This window comes from Hemiscyllium ocellatum, chromosome 17 (genome assembly GCF_020745735.1).
Source record: "Hemiscyllium ocellatum isolate sHemOce1 chromosome 17, sHemOce1.pat.X.cur, whole genome shotgun sequence".
NCBI classification, from domain to species: Eukaryota; Metazoa; Chordata; class Chondrichthyes; order Orectolobiformes; family Hemiscylliidae; genus Hemiscyllium; species Hemiscyllium ocellatum.
Genome location: NC_083417.1, coordinates 70,406,108 through 70,425,445, shown reverse-complemented (window position 1 = coordinate 70,425,445; position 19,338 = coordinate 70,406,108). Strand labels below are relative to the sequence as shown.

At 46.0% G+C, this 19,338-nt stretch overlaps 1 protein-coding gene across 2 annotated transcripts in view; it reads left to right on the top strand.

The window, feature by feature from the left end:
- The window catches only part of pnp6 (purine nucleoside phosphorylase 6), an 81,719-nt gene extending 70,843 nt beyond the window's left edge, over positions 1-10,876 (top strand). For both annotated transcript variants that reach the window (XM_060837845.1, XM_060837844.1), the window contains exon 6: positions 9,495-10,876. In XM_060837845.1, the coding sequence (XP_060693828.1) occupies positions 9,495-9,694 (200 nt within the window). In that variant the 3' untranslated portion in view covers positions 9,695-10,876. The remainder of the gene's footprint in view (positions 1-9,494) is intronic.
- Positions 10,877-19,338: the final 8,462 nt, after the last annotated feature.

Below are 19,338 nucleotides of genomic sequence, written 5' to 3'. Positions count from 1 at the left end.
ATGAAAGAGTATAATATTTGTGCTGTACCAGACCTGTGTCAGCTCCAGAGGAACAGTGGATCAGGGCGTAAACTTTATGATAAACCACAGCATGAGTCAAACTGGCCTGAGGATTGCATCTAACTTTGAAGACATGAGAAAGCAGTTAATGTTAAAAAAAAACCTCATCCCGTCAAGTTTATACACACTCAGTATAACCTAAGGGATGCTGCAATGCTCTGTTGAAAGCAGATTGATCATAATTTTCCAAAGATAATTAGATTTTCAAAAACTCGCAAATTTGCAGGTCCATGGGTGGGGAAGCAGCAATGTTGGGACTGGTTGGCTGGGTGTTTTCAAAGGTACAATGGGCTGAATGGCCTCTTGCTGCGCTGGAAGATTAATAGATTACAGACTCTTCTCAACAAATCCTCAATCATATCGACCCAGTCCACCATTCAAACACCGAGCGGTCCCAGCACCTAGCAACATGGAGTCTCTGCATTGTCATCTCACTCAGTGCACTGCAAATCCTTGATTTTCCAATCCAGATCCGGCCCTGACATTTATCCCTTCCCGACTTGAGTTCCTCATCATCTGCTTTTGTTGAAAGCCTGCTCCTGAATGTGACGGAATAATGCTTCTTATCCATAATGTTGTCTGCGACTTGTTAATTTTAAACCTATTTGTTAGCTGGTGTCAAAGGAACCAGGTCAATGTTTGGCAGAGTAAGAGAGTCGAAGGTCATCACTGTTGTGGGTGAGTCCCAAAATCACACACCATAGAGAGGTACAGTCTTCTCCTTGAGATCTCCGTGAATATTCGATCATCAATCCAGAATAATGGAACAGAAAGCATGGCTTATTGACATTCAGCCTCACAACCTTGTTCTGCTATTCCATTTGATCCTGGCTGATTACTGTCTTAGCTCAGTCTTCCCACATGGATTCTCTGATCATTAGTAAATTTATTGAACACTATTCTCAGTTTTGAACTTTATGATTCACCCCTACCATCAGCTGCTTTTCTTTCTGTGGAAGAGGTTTCCTAGATGTGAATAAATGAATCCCAATATCACCCTGAACTAATTCCAAATTTATCTCCTCATGGCCTTCCACCAGTTTCACTCAATCCTTTAATCATATTAAACAGTTCAGTTTGACCACCCTTTAATTTTCTATCCTGGAGGATATATAATAATTTACTTCTTGTTTTTTTAATTGTTTATAGGATGGGCCCAGTATTTATTGCCCATCCCTAGTTGCCCCTTCAGAAGGTGGTGGTGAGCTGCCTTCTTGAACCGCTGCAGCCCACCTGCTATAGGTTCATCCACAATTCCCTCAGGGAGGGAATTCCATGATTTTGACACAGCAACAGTGAAGGAGTGGCAATGTATTTTCAAGTCAGAGTGGTAAGTGGCTTGGAGGAGAGCTTGCAGATGGTATCGTTCTCATAGGTCTACTGCCCTTGTCTTTGTATATGGAAGTGGTTATGGGTTTCGAAGATGCTGTCTGAGGAACCTTGGTGAATTTCTACAGTGCATCGTGTAGATGGTACACGCTGCTGCTATTGTGCATTTGTGGACTTTGGCAAGTGAGAAGATGAATTACCTGCCCCTGAATGCCCAGCTGCAGTCCACAATTGTAGTCATGAATATTTATATGGCTAGGAGAAAGTGAGGACTGCAGATGCTGGAGATCAGAGCTGAAAAATGTGTTGCTGGAAAAGTGCAGCAGGTCAAGCAGCATCCAAGAAGCAGGAGAATCGACGTTTCGGGCATGAGCGCTTCTTCAGGAACTAGTCTAGTTCAGTTTCTGGTCAATGGTAAACTCCCACTCAATGGGAGATACAGCTATGGTTTTGCCATTGAATGTTAAGGATTGAAAATTAGATTCTCTCTTGTTTTTTTTATAGATATTTTTATTAGAAATTTAACATTTTAACAAATTTACAAAAATAAACAAAACGCTCAAGTACAAACATTGATATAGAAATAAATCTTAAATATACAATAATCAAAATATAACAGAAGAAAAATACCGAAAGAGAAAAAACAAAACTCAATTAACTACTAATCTAACCTACAATTAGCCAGAGTGTATAATTGAGTCACTTACATCTTTCAAATAAGAGAAAATGAGAGAGAAAAAAGAAGTGGGGGGGGGGGGAAAAACCCCAACGATTAACATAGAAGTTGGATATTAAAATACTTGCTCGGAATGTGTTAACATCATATATAACAAAACCCGTATTTGTATGGGATTCCTCTTCCAAGGGGCCCCGGACCAGCCATGTTTGTAATCTCAATTAAATAAAAGCCCTTGTTAGGATAGCCAAAATATCTATATAAAAGGGCTGCCATATTTTATAAAAAAATAATTCGGTCTTTCGGTGCACCATATTTATAAGGAAGTCAAGGGGAATACATTCCATGATTAATCTATGCCAATTTGAAAATCCAGGGGAACCTTCAACCACCCAGTTTACCAAAATATTTTTCCTTATATGGAAAGAGAGAACAGAAAATAATCTCTTCCTATTTGACATTCCAGGTGCACCACTTAACCGACTGATCAACCATAATCATCCGGGTAAATCCGAGACCCCCCGGGAGGGGAGACCCTATCTAAAACATCCCGAGCAAAGAGCATATAGAATTTACAAAAATAAAGGTTCTCTAATACACTCATAACAGTATGATAAAAAGGAAACTATTTCTAAATAATAAAAAAACTATAAAACATATTTGAATGGAGATTATCCCCCTTATTCCCAGGGGGTATCACTTCTTTTCCAACGGTCCATCATATCCTCTCCCAACCAGTGCCCCACCCTTGACCCAGGCGCACCTTAATAGGATGAGGAGAATTCAGATATAATACCGAACTAGAGTTAACAGTGAGCACCCTACCCCCACCACCACCCCCCCCCACCCACACCTGAGTATATTTGGTAGTATCAATACCATGTATAAACATATATAACTATAAAATTACAACTTCAACAAATTATAATTAAATATAATAATATAAAATAGCAAGGGAAAATAACCCCGCTCCTAGAGGCAAAAATAAAATAGAATAAGGTAACCACCTCTCCCCACCAACATTAACTAAACCCCCCGGTTTATATATATACATATATACACATACATGCATACACACATATATGTACATACACACATACATACGTATAATAATAAAATTTTTAAAAAACCCTATGGGGAGGGAGAAAATCGTTAAATGGAGAGCAAATAAATAATTCCCTCTTCCCCCCCCCAAGATAATAATAAACAGTAAGATAAGAAAAAGATAAAAAAAGGGGGGGGATATAAATCGGAGTGGGGGAAAGGCACGCCAACATGCATTGTCTCTTATGATTTATTTAAGAGAGTCCAAAAATTCCTTAGCCTTTTCTGGCGATCTAAAATTATACCCGGATCCTTCGTGGTTAAAACATAGCGTCGCTGGGTAGCGTAGGGTGTATTGAATATTTAAGTCCCTTAAACACTTCTTCACCTCATCGAACGCCTTCCTCCTTCGGGTCAGAGCCGGGGAGAAGTCCTGAAATAACATGATCTTGGATCCTTTATAGATCATGGCTTTAGGATCTTTTCCAAGATTTCTAGAGGCATCTAGGAGTATCTGCTTCTCCCTATAGCTCTGCAGCCGGAACAGGACCGGGCGTGGGTGCTGGTTCGAGCCAGGCCCGCGTATTGCGACCTGGTAGGCCCATTCTACCCACACCTGGCCTGATCCAGCCTCCAGATCCAAAAATTGTGGCAACCACTGCTCCAGGAATGCTGTGAGCTGGCCTTTCTCTTCCCGTTCGGGAAGGCCCAGCAAACGAATATTTTTTCGGCGACCTCGATTATCGAAGTCGTCGATGTAATTCTCTAAGGTCCGGACTTGCTGCTCGAGAGTCCGGACCTGATCCGCAGCTGATTGAGCTGCAGTCTCGGAGGTTGCAGCCTTTAACTCTGCCCCTCCGACTCGGCGCTCCAGTTCCTGGATGCCTCGGCCGTGCTTCTGCAGCTCGGCCGAGAGTGATTCCCAGCGATGTCGGGACTCTTCGATAAATGCGCCGATCTTCGCATCCAGCTTGGTAATCATCTCCACAAGGCTCGTTATTGTTGGTAAGTCCCCCGGGGCGGCTATGGACGCCTCAGCTGCAGCTGGAGAGGGAGAGGATGGGGGAGGGGGTCCTGCTTGCTGAGAGCTGTGGGCTCTCTTCCCTTTAGCCATTTTTCCTAAGAGATTAGATTATTTAAATTTAATACTAACACTACCAAGCAACTAATTATATTAAATAAGAGCTATTTTAGATGATTTGGTGAGTGTGGTGGGGGTGGGAGATCCACTTTGCCCAAGTCTTGGAAGGAGCACTGTAGGCTCAGACTTGCTGAGTCGCCGCCATCTTGAATCTCCAGATTCTCTCTTGTTTTAAAATGGTCATTGCCTGGCATCTGTATGGTGTGAATGTTCCTTGTCACTTTGTCAGCCCAAGCCTAGATATTGTCCAGATCCTGATCTATGTGAACACAAATTGCTTCAATACGTGAGGAGTCGCGAATGGGTTGAACATTGTGAGGGATCATCAGCGAATATGCCTACTTCTGACCTCATGGTGGATGGAAGGCCATTGATGAAGCAGCTGAAGGTGGTTGGGCCTGAGGGATTCCTGCAGAGATGTCCTTGGAGCTGAGATGACTGACCACCAACAACCACGACCACCTTCCTTTCTGTTAGATGTGATACCAAGCAGTGACGGGATCCACACTGCCCTGATTACCATGGATCCAGTTTTTGCCAAATGTGTTTGCTGTAACTTGGGCAAATCCTCACCAGTTTAGTTTTACTGTGCATGTTTGGACCAGGACTATAATGAGGTCAGGAGCTGAGTGGCACTGGCACTGAACATCAGACAGCAGTACCTCGCGGTTGTACAGGACTATTGCCTTCCATTACTTTGCTGAAGATCAAGAGCAGATTGACAGGACAGGACTTGGTCTGTGGGTTTTTTTGTGGCCAGTACATAACTGAACAGCTTCCCATGTTACTCCGCTGAGAAAAACTCTCTTCAAACTGAGAGAGATCTAAATCTGTTGACTTTGCTTCTCATTTGTGGACGATTTTCTTGCTGGAGTATCATTTATCTTTCAGATACCCTGCTTTCTAGATATTGTTGTTTATCTGTTAGCTTTCCTAGAGGATCCTTAATCTCCTGAATTTCTTCCCGGAAGGCTGCTGTGTGGAAGTATGGACTTTCTTTCTTGTTGGAATTCTGGACCATACATCATTTTCTGATTAAAACAGACACTATCTTTCTCATAGTATTCTGGAAGATGCTGAAACCAGGCGATTTCTTCTTTTTGACTATGTCCTCCAACTGTAGTCCTGCCAAGACTAACCCCCTTTATCTGATAAGATTACTTACAGTGTGGAAACAGGCCCAACAAGTCCACACCGACCTGCCGAAGCGCAACCCACCCATACCCCTACATTTACCCCTTATCTAACATGGCCAATTCACCTGACCTGCACATCTTTGGATTGTGGGAGGAAACCGGAGTAAACCCACGCAGGGAGAATGTGCAAACTCCACACAGTCAGTCGCCTGAGTCAGGAATTGAACCCGGGTCTCTGGCGCTTTGAGGCAGCAGTGCTAACCACTGTGCCACCGTGCCACCCATCTCCCTTGAGTCTGGTGGTTTTCAGTCCTTCTCTGTGCCTATTCGACTGAGAGAGTGGATCTTCTAACATTGCCGAGAAAGGTTGTTTATCTCACACCATATTTATCACTGGTGTTGACAATTCTGCTGTGTCAAGTCTTGTGGCTAAGTGTTCAAAACCACATTAGTAAAAGATTCCTGAATAAGCTCAAGTGATTGCATTGCTCATTCCTTTTATTAGTTTTGGCTCTTTTTCACAAACCTTGCAAAGTTTTAACTTCTGATCTGTCTGCCGTGATGATAGGAGGGTATTTCCAATGAAACAACCCGACATTACTGCAGATTTCTCAGGGAGATATTGAGACTTGGCCCCTGGCCTCAGCACGACTGACTGACCTCTGTTTGTACACCCGGTAATGTCAAAGGATTCCTGGTTCCATTCAGAATTTCTCAAAACAAAATCTCTGAGCAAACTGTGAGTCACTTTCTCTCACTGACTTGACAAAACCTACTGTTTCATAAAACTCAGGATATTGACCCATCCTTGATGGCGTCCCTCAAGTGTACAGTAAATTGTCCATCAGTCAATCTCCACTTCATTGAACCCCGTGTGAGGCAACTCAGTACCTTGGTGTGTAGTTCAAAGGTCATTAAGGTTAATGCAACAGAGCCAATTTCTCTCCTTAAACAACTTTGAAAACGTCTGAGATAAAATAGTAACCAGTCAAAGCAACAACTGTGTATAATATCCTTGGGAACATGGCCAAAATCAATGGTTGGAAAATACTGCTACTAGTTACATAATTTTGCCTTAGACTCATGGAATTCCTACAGGCTATTTAGCCCACTGACCCTCTAAAGAGCATCCAACCCAGACCCACCTCTCTATCTTATTTGACCCTGCATTTCCCATAACTAACTCACCTGTACACTGTGAACCATTTAGCATAGCCAATCCACCTGACCTGCACATCTTTAGACTGTGGGAGGAAACCGGAGCACCCAGAGGAAACCCACGCAGACACGGGGAGAATGTGCAAACTCCACACAACCCAAGGGTGGAATCGAACCTGGGTCCTGTGAGGCAGCAGGGCTAACCACTGAGCCACAGTGCTGCAATTTAATCAAAGCACAACCATTCTTAAGTTTAAAACACTGATTACAAAGTAAGAATTCGAGACTTAATGATCAAAAGTAAAGCTGAAATGAGAGGAAAAAGATAAAGCTGCAAAATGGTCCCACCTGACCACTCCTAGTTCCTTGTGATATTTGCCCCCTGTACCAGTCTGTGAAACTGGGTGGGGGCTGTTTGTGGTAGTTCACTGCCACAGATTCTTCTCTGTCTTTGCTTTGTGTTGAACCCATCTCGTAAACAGTGTTAGAGGATGCATCACCCTAGAATATCTACAGCCAATGAGTATCTCGAGAAGAGGCATTATTCTGAGATAAAAGGTAGATTAGTTGAAAGATAACATTAAGTACAACTTAGTTCATAGCATCCCCACAGTGTGGAAGCAGGCCACTCATTCCATTGAGTCTACACCAACACTCTGAAGAGCATCTCACCCAGACCCACCCCTCCCATACTGCATTTCTCATGGCTAACCCACCCAGCCTGCACATCTGTGGGCAACCCACCTAGCCTGCACATCCCTGGGCAATCCACCTAGCCTGCACATCCCTGGGCAATCCACCTATCCTGCACATCCCTGGGCAATCCACCTATCCTGCACATCCCTGGGCAATCCACCTAGCCTGCACATCCCTGGGCAATCCACCTATCCTGCACATCCCTGGGCAATCCACCTAGCCTGCACATCCCTGGGCAATCCACCTATCCTGCACATCCCTGGGCAATCCACCTAGCCTGCACATCCCTGGGCAATCCACCTAGCCTGCACATCCCTGGGCAACCCACCCAGCCTGCCCATCTTCAGAGTGTGTGGGGAACCAAAGAAGCTGTGAGAATGTGCAAACTCCACAGAGACTGTCACCTTTGGGTGGAATTGAACCCGTGTCCCTGGCACTGGGAGGCAACAGTGCTAACTACTGAGCCAAACCGCCACCCTGTTTGGTCAGATATGATCACTAAGATCTTAGTGAGTTAATGCAAATACATCTGCCCCCTCTGAAAGCTCGGGTAGAGCTCCACATCTCCAACCACAATGTGTGCATGGCATCAGTAGAATGGGTGGAGCCAATGCTACATTAGCATTGACCCTTTCAGAGCCGTGACCTTATTCAACAGGCACAGGGGGCCCGATGTTCGTGAGATCTCTGCAGAATGTGCCTTTCTCCACCACAAACAAAGAAAGGCACCCCCCAGAAACTGAACTGATTTATTCCCCAATGACAGGTCTGCAGCTGTCATAGATTCAAACTATCCATTTACTCCGAGGTTCAAATGTGAAAAGTTCCAGGCGAGAGTTCTCAGATCTCCTAACACTTGAGTCATCTTGGCTTCTGGTGTTTGGACTTGGATGTCAGTGGGATAGGCTCCAGTGATCTGTCCTGACCCCTAGTCCCTTCCCTTTCTATGGGTGCCTTCATTTCAATTCCCTGGAGAATTCCACTGACCCAGCACGCCCTGTCCCTCCGAATGAGAAACTGGCTCACTTGGCCGTTAATACTCAATCAGACTCATACGGAGGACTGAAGCTCATGTTCCTCTCAGTTCTTAGATCAGGTTTGGACTGACCCAAGCAACAAACCCACCACACTGCTGCAGCTAAGTTTCTCGGCTCTAACAAAGTCAAGTTAGTGATGAGAAAATGGAGTGGAAGCAGGTTCCATAGGAACTGTCAAAAGGGAATTGGATTAAGTCATTGATAAAGGGCTATGGGGAACTGGGAAAGATGTGCCAAATAGCCAACACCAGAACAGTGGGCTGAATTGTTTCCTACTCTACTATGGTGGTGTTGTCTTATAACAGACAGCCTGAAATTTCTGACATTATCCTTGCTGCTGCTGTCTGAGAGAGAGAGAGAGAGAGAGATGTGGGGCGGGGGGAATCAGAACTCAGATCAGCGTTCATTGCTAGAGGGATGGAGTTTAAAAACTGGGAGATTATGTTACAGCTGTACAAGGTGTTGGTGAGGCCACACCTGGAGGACTGTGTACAGATTTGGTCTCCTTACTTGAGGAAGGATGTACTGACACTGGAGGGGGTGCAGAGGTTGATTCCGGAGTTGAGGGGTTGGCTTATGAGGAGAGGTTGACTAGACTGGGACTGTACTCATTGGAATTTAAGGGGGAAATCTTATAGAAACATATAAAATTATAAAGGGAATAGATAAGATAGAAGTAAAGAGCTTGTTTCCACTATGGGGGGTTAGGTGAATTGGACATGCTAAATTGCCCGTAGTGTTAGGTAAAGGGGTAAATGTAGGGGAATGGGTGGGTGGCACTTTGACGGGTCGGTGTGGACTTGTTGGGCCGAAGGGCCTATTTCCACACGGTAAGTAATCTAAACTAGAACTAGGGGGCATAGCCTCATAATAACAGGGAGCAGATTTAGGACTGAGATGAGGAGGAACCTCATCACCCAAAGGGTTGAGAATCTGGAACTCCTTGCCGAGTGAAGCAGTTGAGGCTGCCTCGTTGAATGCTTTTAAGGCAAAGATAGATAGATTTTTGAACGGGGGTAAAGGAATTAAGAGTTTTGATGAGCAGGTGGGTAAGTGGAGCTGAAGCCATGAAAAGGTCAGCCATGTTCTTACTGAATGGTGGAGCAGGCTCGAAGGGCTGGACAGCCTACTCCTGGCTCCTCGTTCTGATGTTCAGCCTGGATTCAGTAGGGACTCATGTGGAAGGTGTGTTTTTCTCTCTCTCTCTCTCTCTGTAGGAATGAGCACAGTGCCCGAGGTGATCCTTGCCCGTCACTGCGGATTGCGAGTGTTTGGCATCTCGCTCATCACCAACAAGGTCGTGACAGACTACAGCAGCCAGCAGAAAGCCAACCACGAGGAAGTGCTGCAGACCTCGAAGGATCGGGCTGAGGCCTTGCAGAGGCTCATCAGTCACCTGGTGGCGAAGATAGACTGAACGTAGCACCGCCCACTCTTCCCTAGGACGCTGTAGCAATAATATTATTACTAAACATGGAGTAAGATCGGATGTGGGGGAGGATGCAAAATACACAGTCAAATCGCTTGTCCTTGTACACACCAGATAATCGACAACCAGACTACTTGTCTTAGACAGTCCAGCTCATGCCAAAGCACACAGTCCACATTTGACCCAACAAATCCACACCAACCTTCCAAAGAGCATCCCACTCTCCCTGCCCCCACTCTGTCCCTGTAACCCTGTATTTCCCCTGGCCAGCCCACCTAACCTCCACATCCCTGAACTTGACAGGCAATGTAGCATGTCCAATCCACCTGACCTGCACCTCTTTGGACTGTGGGAGGAAACTGGAGCACCCGGAGGAAACCCACACAGACACGGGGCGAATGTGCAAAGTCCACACAGACAGTCGCCCCAGGCTGGATTCGAACTCTGACCCTGTCAGGCAGCAGTGCCCCAAAGAGTCAATGTGCTAAAATCCCCATCCTGCCAATGTACCACTTCCAGTTGATATACCCCACCTCACATGACACTTACCCTATCCAGTGGATGAACCTCACCCACTATGTTGAGTACCCCGACCTACTATTATAATCCCATCTCCCCATTCTCTCCTCATACACCTACTCTCCCATCCACCTACCCAGCATATACTTTATTGGTCCCTAATCACACCCACCCACTTTGTGCCCTGCTTGTTCTTTATATCCTCCCTCCATCTGATAAGCTCCTCCCCTGCCCCTGCTGGGCTGACCTGCTGATAACCTTGGCCCAGTGTTCACTCCCATTGACTGTTGACTGTGGATTACACAATAATGTGGAATATACTGATTGGTCCAAGTGATTCTGTCTTGATCACCACTGTTGTCCAATTCCACATCCATCTTGCTTCTAATATATGTATTTTAGACTAAGATTAATATAAGTCTGCAAGATAATTATTATTTATTTCTAACATATTGTTGGAGATAAAGGACAAGTAAGTTTCTACTGAGAAAAGCTTGCATTTGTATCGCACTTTTTTGCAACTAACACTTTAAAGCACTTTTACAAATGATGCATTGCTGTTTGATGTGTCTCCTTTCTCAGGCAGACCCTCGGCAGGGAGGCATATTGCTATCACTCAGCTTTGATGGGCTCCAGGATGATGATAAGTCCAAGAACAAAGTGTGAAGACTATGTGTATGTGTGTGTGTGTGTTTGTGTCTCTCTGTGTAAGTGTGCGCATGTGAGTCTCTGAGTGTGTATTTGAGTGCCTGAGTGTTGAGGTGTGAGAGTGTGTCTGTGTGTATCAGTATATGCATGTGTCTGTTTATATGAATGTGTGTGTGTCAGTGTATGTGTGTCTGTGTGTGTGTGTCTGTGTCAATATATGTGAGTGTGTGTGTGTGTCTGTGTATGTGTATGTATGTGCGCCTCTGTGTGTGTGTGTGTCTGTGTCAGTGTATGTGTGTGTGTGTATGTGTATCTGTGTGTGTGGTTGTATCAATGTGTGTGTGTGGTTGTATCAATGTATGTGTGTCTCTGTGTGGCAGTGTGTGTATGTGTGTCTGTGTATGTGTGTCTGTGTATGAGCGTGTGTCTGTGTATATGTGTGAGTGTATGTGTCTGTGCGTATGCCTGTGTCAGTGTATGTGTGTCTTTCTGTGTGTGAGTGTGTGTGTCTGTGTGAGTATGTGTGTGTTTGGGGGATGGTGGTTGAAGGCTGATGTCCATTGGTTGTTTGGTGGTTTGTGCATTCCATGCAACACCTCACATGGCCCATGTGTATTCCCAACAACGTTTCTCAACATGCTCATAGGCTCGGGGTATAAATACAGAGGAACCTCAATATTCCGAATATCAATTATCGGATTATCTGAAGGGGATCTCAAAACCTGATAGAAACGTTACATCAAAGTGCTGTTTCAACACTGATCACGTCTTTTTCTTTACTGGTACAATGATTAGAAACGAACTCGGCTCACTGAAATGCTGCAGAGAACAGTCCTGGATAGTCCAGGCACCGTCTCCAACTGACCAACCTCCCGCCCTATCTCTCTCTCTTGCCCACTCTTTCCCTGGAGTTCTACACAGGGGTGAAGCCTAAACCTCTCCCCTCTTCCCCAGATAATCTCTCCAACATTGTCCTGTACAGGGCAAACGTGGAACTTGCCAAAAAAGGTGTGTGTGTTTGTATGCGCGTGCGCGTGTGTGTGCGCGCGTGTGCGAGTTTGTATATGTGCGTGTGTGTGCATGTGTGTGTGCACGTGTGTGTAAGTGTGCACGTGCATGTGTGTGCACATGCATTTGTGTGTGTGTGTGTATGTGTGCACATGCATGTGAGTGCACGTGCGTTTGTGTCTGCGCGTGTGTGTATGTTTGCACGTGCGTGTGTGTGCATGTGCATTTGTGTGTGCGCATGTGTAAGTGTGCACATGCATGTGTGTGCATGTGCACGTGTGTGCGCGCGCATGTGTGTATGTGTGCACGTGCATTTGTGTGTGCGTGCACGTGTGTGTATTTGTGCATGTGCGTTTGTGTGTGCGCGTGCGTGTGTGCACACATGCTTGTGTATGTGCATGTGTGCGTTTGTGTTTGTGAGTGTCCGCGTGTGTGTGAATGTGCGCGTGTGCGTGCGCATGTGCGTGTGTGTGCATGCGCGTGTGAGTGCATGTGTGCGTGTGTGTGCATGCATGTGCGTACGTGTGTGTGTGCTTGTGCGTGTGTGCATGCATGTGTGTGCATGCGCATGTGTGTGCATGCATGTGTGCGCGCGTGCATGTGTGTGTGCGTGCTTGCGTGTGTGCCCAGGATGCCAGTTCTGAAGAAGGGTCATTTTGAAATGTTAACACTGCTTCTCTCTCCATGGTCGCTGCCAGATTTGCTGAGTTTCTCCAGTACTTTTTGTTTTTCGGCCCGCATTAATGGAGTCAGGCTCTTCATAGCCTTGAGGCCTTAATCATTGTTCCCTTTCTTAGAGCCAAGGACCCCAGCTTGACCAACTTTCCAAAGAGCTGTTTTGGGACAATCTAACTCATGTGTGTTTCTCCCTGACAGCTGCAAGAGATGAACTGAGCTTTACCTATCTGAGCTGTCTTTTGCAAGTCAGTCCCCTGTTCCTTCAGTGACAATAACCTTTCACCTCATCCTCAGGCTCACTGCATTGTTTACTCATGAGAATGCTCCCATTGATATCCTCTGTCACTTTAATGTCATCCCGATGTTGTGGTTTGGTAAGGAATGAGCCTTTTGTATAACTAGTTAGGATATCAAAGAGTTGGGCAATAAGCAAGAAGTGTACTTCTGTCAATGCTGTTGGTCATATTGTAGGTTTCTATTTTTTGGACACTCTGACATTGTTATAGTGAGGAGTCCTTATCACACTCTTCCAGATATTGACACTTTCAGATTCATACACAATGTTCACTTTTATTTAAAGTATTATCTGTGTGCGCAGTCATTATGATATTCTTGAGGAGTTATATGTTAACCTGAGACTATGACTGGTTCTGGATATCCAAGATCATTAGCAGCCTTGGAGATTATACCTATGGTTTTAACTCTCTGTGTTTGAATGTTTCTCCAATTTACTTTGTCAGCAGTGGCTTTGTCCTTCACAAGAGGGAGAGGAAGCCCTTTCTAGTTCTATTCCCAAATCCACCTCCCCAAAGCTGTTGTTTGAAATGCAATTTGTTCATGCATTCCTGTGTCTGGGTTCCTTGGCTCTAAACTGGATAAGTTCAAGTGTTTTTTTTTTGGCTCCAACAAGTGAATTTCTTGATGAAAAAAACCCATCAATTTCAGTTCAGACTAGTACTTGTCTAACGATGGTTTTATGATGCACGATGCAACCTGTAGTGAGGTGATTACTGTGCTGTTTGAAAGTTAGTGTTTGTTTTAATACCTTTCAGAAATCATCTCAGTCTATGCAAGTCCCAGGTATTAAAATCAGACATTAGAAATCCCATTTATACCCCTATTTCATGAGTGCTGTGACTTAATGAGCTAACTCTAGATTTCAGAGCAGCAGGTGGCACGGTGGCACAGTGGTTAGCGCTGCTGCCTCACAGCGCCAGGGACCTGGGTTCAATTCCTGCCTCAGGCGACTGACTGTGTGGAGTTTGTACGTTCTCCCCGTGTCTGCGTGGGTTTCCTCCGGGTGCTCCGGTTTCCTCCCGCAGTCACAAAGATGTGTGGGTCAGGTGAATTGGCCATGCTAAATTGCCCGTAGTGTTAAGTAAGGGGTAAATGTAGGGGTATGGGTGGGTGGCGCTAGGGCGGGTCGGTGTGGACTTGTTGGGCCGAAGGGCCTGTTTCCACACTGTAAGTAATCTAATCTAATCTAATCAGTGTCCTAAGAGGTTGGCACAGATCAGAGTGAGTCCCAGTGCTCACCTCATGCCACAGGCAGTTCTAACTCATTCCAGGAACCAACTAGGGGCATGGCTGGCATCTCCCAATGAGCTGCACATCATTTACATCGAGCTGGTGAGAGTTGTTCTCCTTGGGACAGCCACTCAATAAATTTGGGCTCACACTCATCCAGTCTGGAGAGGAGGTGAGAATTCAGGGACATTGCCAGTTTCCCCGGGGATAGACTGCACCCATTTAGTCGCTGAAGCACACACATGCCAGGCACTGACTCTCATCCACAGGGAGGGAAAACCACTCCACCGAGGTGTGCTCAGCTGCCTGGCATGATGCCTATTCTCGGGCACTCCTGTTAGGTGTCTGAGAATTCCAACCTCTCCACGCAACCCTGCAATCAAACAGACTACTGGGTGTCCCACACTGGAAGCTGTACCTGCTAGCCTCAGATGTGATCCAGGGGAGCTGGTCAGAGAGAGCAGCGGACAATGTCACTGGTGGGTGGGGATCCCATGATGCACAGCGGTTTGTTGCTCTCCATCCAGGGCAGTGTGGACTGGTGGCAACTGGCTAAAATCAGGAGGTTCTGGGCAGAAAGAACTTGCTGAGACATTCAGGGCTAGCAGCATCGAGCATCTGCTCGGAGCAAAGAGGAGAGGGGGGAGTTCCAGACATTACAACATGGAATTAGAACAAAACTTTCTGGAGACATACGGCTTCTTAAAGAGAAAAGGCAGGCACAGTTCAAATGGGCTTAGTCGAAATACTTACATGAGCTTTTCTCAGTGAATTTGTTTAAATCACTCGTTACAACAACTTAACAACTCCGTGATAGTGTGTTGCTGATGAAGCTAAGAATTCCATTCAGAGTAGAACTTTCCACTCAAACACTGGCCGAGCGGTTGTGTCCTGTAGCCTCAGACATGTTCACTGCGGACTGACTTGACTGACTGTCCGCCCTCACCAAAGGGAAAGCTTGTCAGATCAAGCTCCAATGGGATGGTGGTGAGCTCCTCGGCCAATCACAAGCATCAACAGTCAAGGCCCACTGCACTACTGAGAATCTGGAATCTTCAGGGATTGGTGCTGGAGGTCAAATCCTGAGGGGATCCAATGGTGAGAAGGTTGGTCGTTTCCTAGGTGTCGTTGGCCATGGCTGAGGTTGGGAAGCACGGGAAGAGCATTAGCTTTGGGAACCGCGCACTGTTTCCCTTTGACCGTCTCGGACTCCCTACTGGCCCCAGGGTGGGCTATATTGAGGCATTCCATACCTCCCAATCCAGCAGGAAGGGCACCCTGCTTCCTCATTGTGCATATTAGTCATTTTTCTGACAATTTGGCCTGAGCCCAATGTGGTCACTAATTGACCAGGTCATGGCCTTAATATGGGCGGCACGGTGGCACAGTGGTTAGCACTGCTGCCTCACAGCGCCTGAGACCCGGGTTCAATTTCCGCCTCAGGCGACTGACTGTGTGGAGTTTGCACGTTCTCCCCGTGTCTGCGTGGCTTTCCTTCGGGTGCTCCGGTTTCCTCCCACAGTCCAAAGATGAGCAGGTCAGGTGAATTGGCCATGCTAAATTGCCCGTAGTGTTAGGTAAGGGGTAAATGTAGGGGTATGGGTGGGTTGCGCTTCGGCGGGTCGGTGTGGACTTGTCGGGCCGAAGGGCCTGTTTCCACACTGTAAGTAATCTAATCTAATCTAATTACTGCCTCCGAAAACCATTTCAACTAACACTTTCTTCTTAGATTACTTAGATTACTTACAGTGTGGAAACAGGCCCTTCGGCCCAACAAGTCCACACCGACCCGCCGAAGCGCAACCCACCCATACCCCTACATATACCCCTTACCTAACACTACGGGGAATTCTTGAAGAGAGAAGCAGTCGACTGTCTCTCCAGGGTGAAATCATCCAATTATTTGCCCTGTTATTGAGGATAGTCTATATATTTTTTTAAAATTAGTTTAGCTTACTTACAGTGTGGGAACAGGCCCTTTGGCCCAACAAGTCCACACCAACCCGCAAAAGCACAACCCGCCCAGACTACGGGCAATTTAGCATGGCCAATTCACCTAATCTGCATGTTTTTGGATTGTGGGAGGAAACCGGAGCACCTAGAGGAAACCCATTTGTAGGCTTCTTCACTGGGCATTTTTGTTTTAAAGTAAATTCCTCTGGTGCCAGCCATTCTCACAAAAGAATCCAATCGAGCTCATCTGTAGTTCACATGCGACCAGTGAGTGAACACTCCACATCTGGTACATGTTGTAAAACACAGCTCGCTCATTCTCTGCCGTAATGCATTCCCAACATCCATTTTCCACTTCGTTTCGGAGTCCTTACCACTTCCTTTTCATTCCAATGAGAATCTTCCGGAACAATGATGTTCAGCAAGAAGCAATCCTCAAGTAACAGGAAGGGAACACAGCTGCTTCACCAACCTTTCAACACAGACTGAAGACACAGACATAGAACATAGAACAATACAGCACAGAACAGGCCCTTCCGCCCACGATGTTGTGCCGAACATCTATCCTAGATTAAGCACCCATCCATGTACCTATCCAATTGCTGCTTAAAGGTCGCCAATGATTCTGACTCTACCACTCCCACGGGCAGCGCATTCCATGCCCCCACCACTCTCTGGGTAAAGAACCCACCCCTGACATCTCCCCTATACCTTCCACCCTTCACCTTAAATTTATGTCCCCTTGTAACACTCTGTTTGTACCCGGGGAAAAAGTTTCTGACTGTCTACTCTATCTAGTCCTCTGATCATCTTATAAATCTCTATCAAGTCACCCCTCATCCTTTGCCGTTCCAACGAGAAAAGGCTGAGAACGCTCAACCTGTCCTCGTACGACCTATTCTCCATTCCAGGCAACATCCTGGTAAATCTTCTCTGCACCTTCTCCAAAGCTTCCACATCTTTCCTAAAGTGAGGCGACCAGAACTGCACACAGTACTCCAAATGTGGCCTAACCAAAGTCCTGTACAGCTGCAACATCACTTCACGACTCTTGAATTCAATCCCTCTGCTAATGAACGCTAATACACCATAGGCCTTCTTACAAGCTCTATCCACCTGAGTGGCAACTTTCAAAGATCTATGTGCATAGACCCCAAGATCCCTCTGTTCCTCCACCTGACTAAGAACCCTACCATTAACCCTGTATTCCGCATTCTTATTTGTTCTTCCAAAATGGACAACCTCACACTTGGCAGGGTTGAACTCCATCTGCCACTCCTCAGCCCAGCTCTGCATCATATCTAGGTCCCTTTGCAGCCGACAACAGCCCTCCTCACTGTCCACAACTCCACCAATCTTCGTATCATCTGCAAATTTACTGACCCACCCTTCGACTCCCTCATCCAAGTCATTAATAAAAATTACAAACAGCAGAGGACCCAGAACTGATCCCTGCGGAACTTCACTTGTAACTGGGCTCCAGGCTGAATATTTACCATCTACCACCACTCTCTGACTTCGACCGGTTAGCCAGTTTTCTATCCAATTGGCCAAAATTCCCTCTATCCCATGCCCCCTGACTTTCCGCATAAGCCTACCATGGGGAACCTTATCAAATGCCTTACTAAAATCCATGTACACTACATCCACTGCTCTACCCTCATCCACATGCTTGGTCACCTCCTCAAAGAATTCAATAAGACTTGTAAGGCAAGACCTACCCTTCACAAATCCGTGCTGGCTGTCCCTAATCAAGCAGTGTCTTTCCAGATACTCATAAATCCTATCCCTCAGTACTCTTTCCATTACTTTGCCTACCACAGAAGTAAGACTAACTGGCCTGTAATTCCCGGGGTTATCCCTATTCCCTTTTTTGAACAGGGGCACAACATTCGCTACTCTCCAGTCCCCTGGTACCACCCCCGTTGACAGTGAAGACGAAAAGATCATTGCCAACGGTACTGCAATTTCCTCTCTTGCTTCCCACATAATCCTAGGATATATCCCGTCAGGCCTGGGGGACTTGTCTATCCTCAAGTTGCTCAAAATGTCCAACATATCTTCCTTCCTAACAAGTATCTCTTCTAGCTTACCAGTCCGTTTCACACTCTCCTCTTCAACAATATGGTCCCTCTCGTTCGTAAATACTGAAGAAAAGTACTCATTCAAGACCTCTCCTATCTCTTCCGACTCAATACACAATCTTCCACTACATGATGTATTCCACTCCACAGAAACCACCGCCATGATGGAGGGGGTGAGCAATTTTCAGAGATCCATGATGGAAAGGGTGACCAATGTTCAGATATCCAAAATGGAGGGGATGACCAATGTTGGGAGATCCATGATGAAGGGGATGACCAATGTTCAGAGATCCATGATGGAGGGGATAACCAATGTTCAGAGATCCATGATGGAGGGAATGACCAATGTTGGGAGATCCATGATGAAGGGGATGACCAATGTTCAGAGATCCATGATGGAGGGGATAACCAATGTTCAGAGATCCATGATGGAGGGAATGACCAATGTTGGGAGATCCATGATGGAGGAGATAACCAATGTTCAGAGATCCATGATGGAAGGGGTGATCAATGTTCAGAGATCCATAATGGAGGGGATGACCAATGTTCAGAGATCCATAATGGAGGGGATGACCAATGTTCAGGGATCCATGATGGAGGGGCTGACTAATGCTCAGGGATCCATGATGGAGGGGATGACCAATGCTCAGAGATCCATGACAGGATCAAGTCAGAATTGCCTGGTTCAAGCAAAATTGCCACCCATTTCAAAAGGAAGCCGTCCTCCCTGACGGGACTCAAAGAGGCCAATGGTCCTCTGGTCAAAAATAACTTTCTGTCCTCAGACTGTCAGGAATGGTCTCAACCCAGAGATTGACCACTATTCCAAATTGGAAGAGTTGCACTCGGAGTATAGCGAAACCTCCAGAATATTTGCGAATTCAGAGAACTGGGGGAGATGGTGCTGTGTTAAGCATAATTATATGCACAAGTCTAAAACATTAACAATGGAAAAAATGCTTGAGGGGAGATGTTGTGTGATGAATTAATAGGGTTGATACTCCAGATACATCATGATGATGCCAATTGGATGTGGGAGAACACGTGAGGAGTGAGAGCACCCTTGGTGGTCCTCAGTCTCTGTACCAATGGCTTTATCTCAATGTAATGTGTGACAGATGCTGACATTCAATAGACTCCAGCTTGTTTAAGACCAAGGGTCTTTTCTGGTCAGACTAGTGAGTCATTTCCCAGTACCACACTAGACCTGGCTAG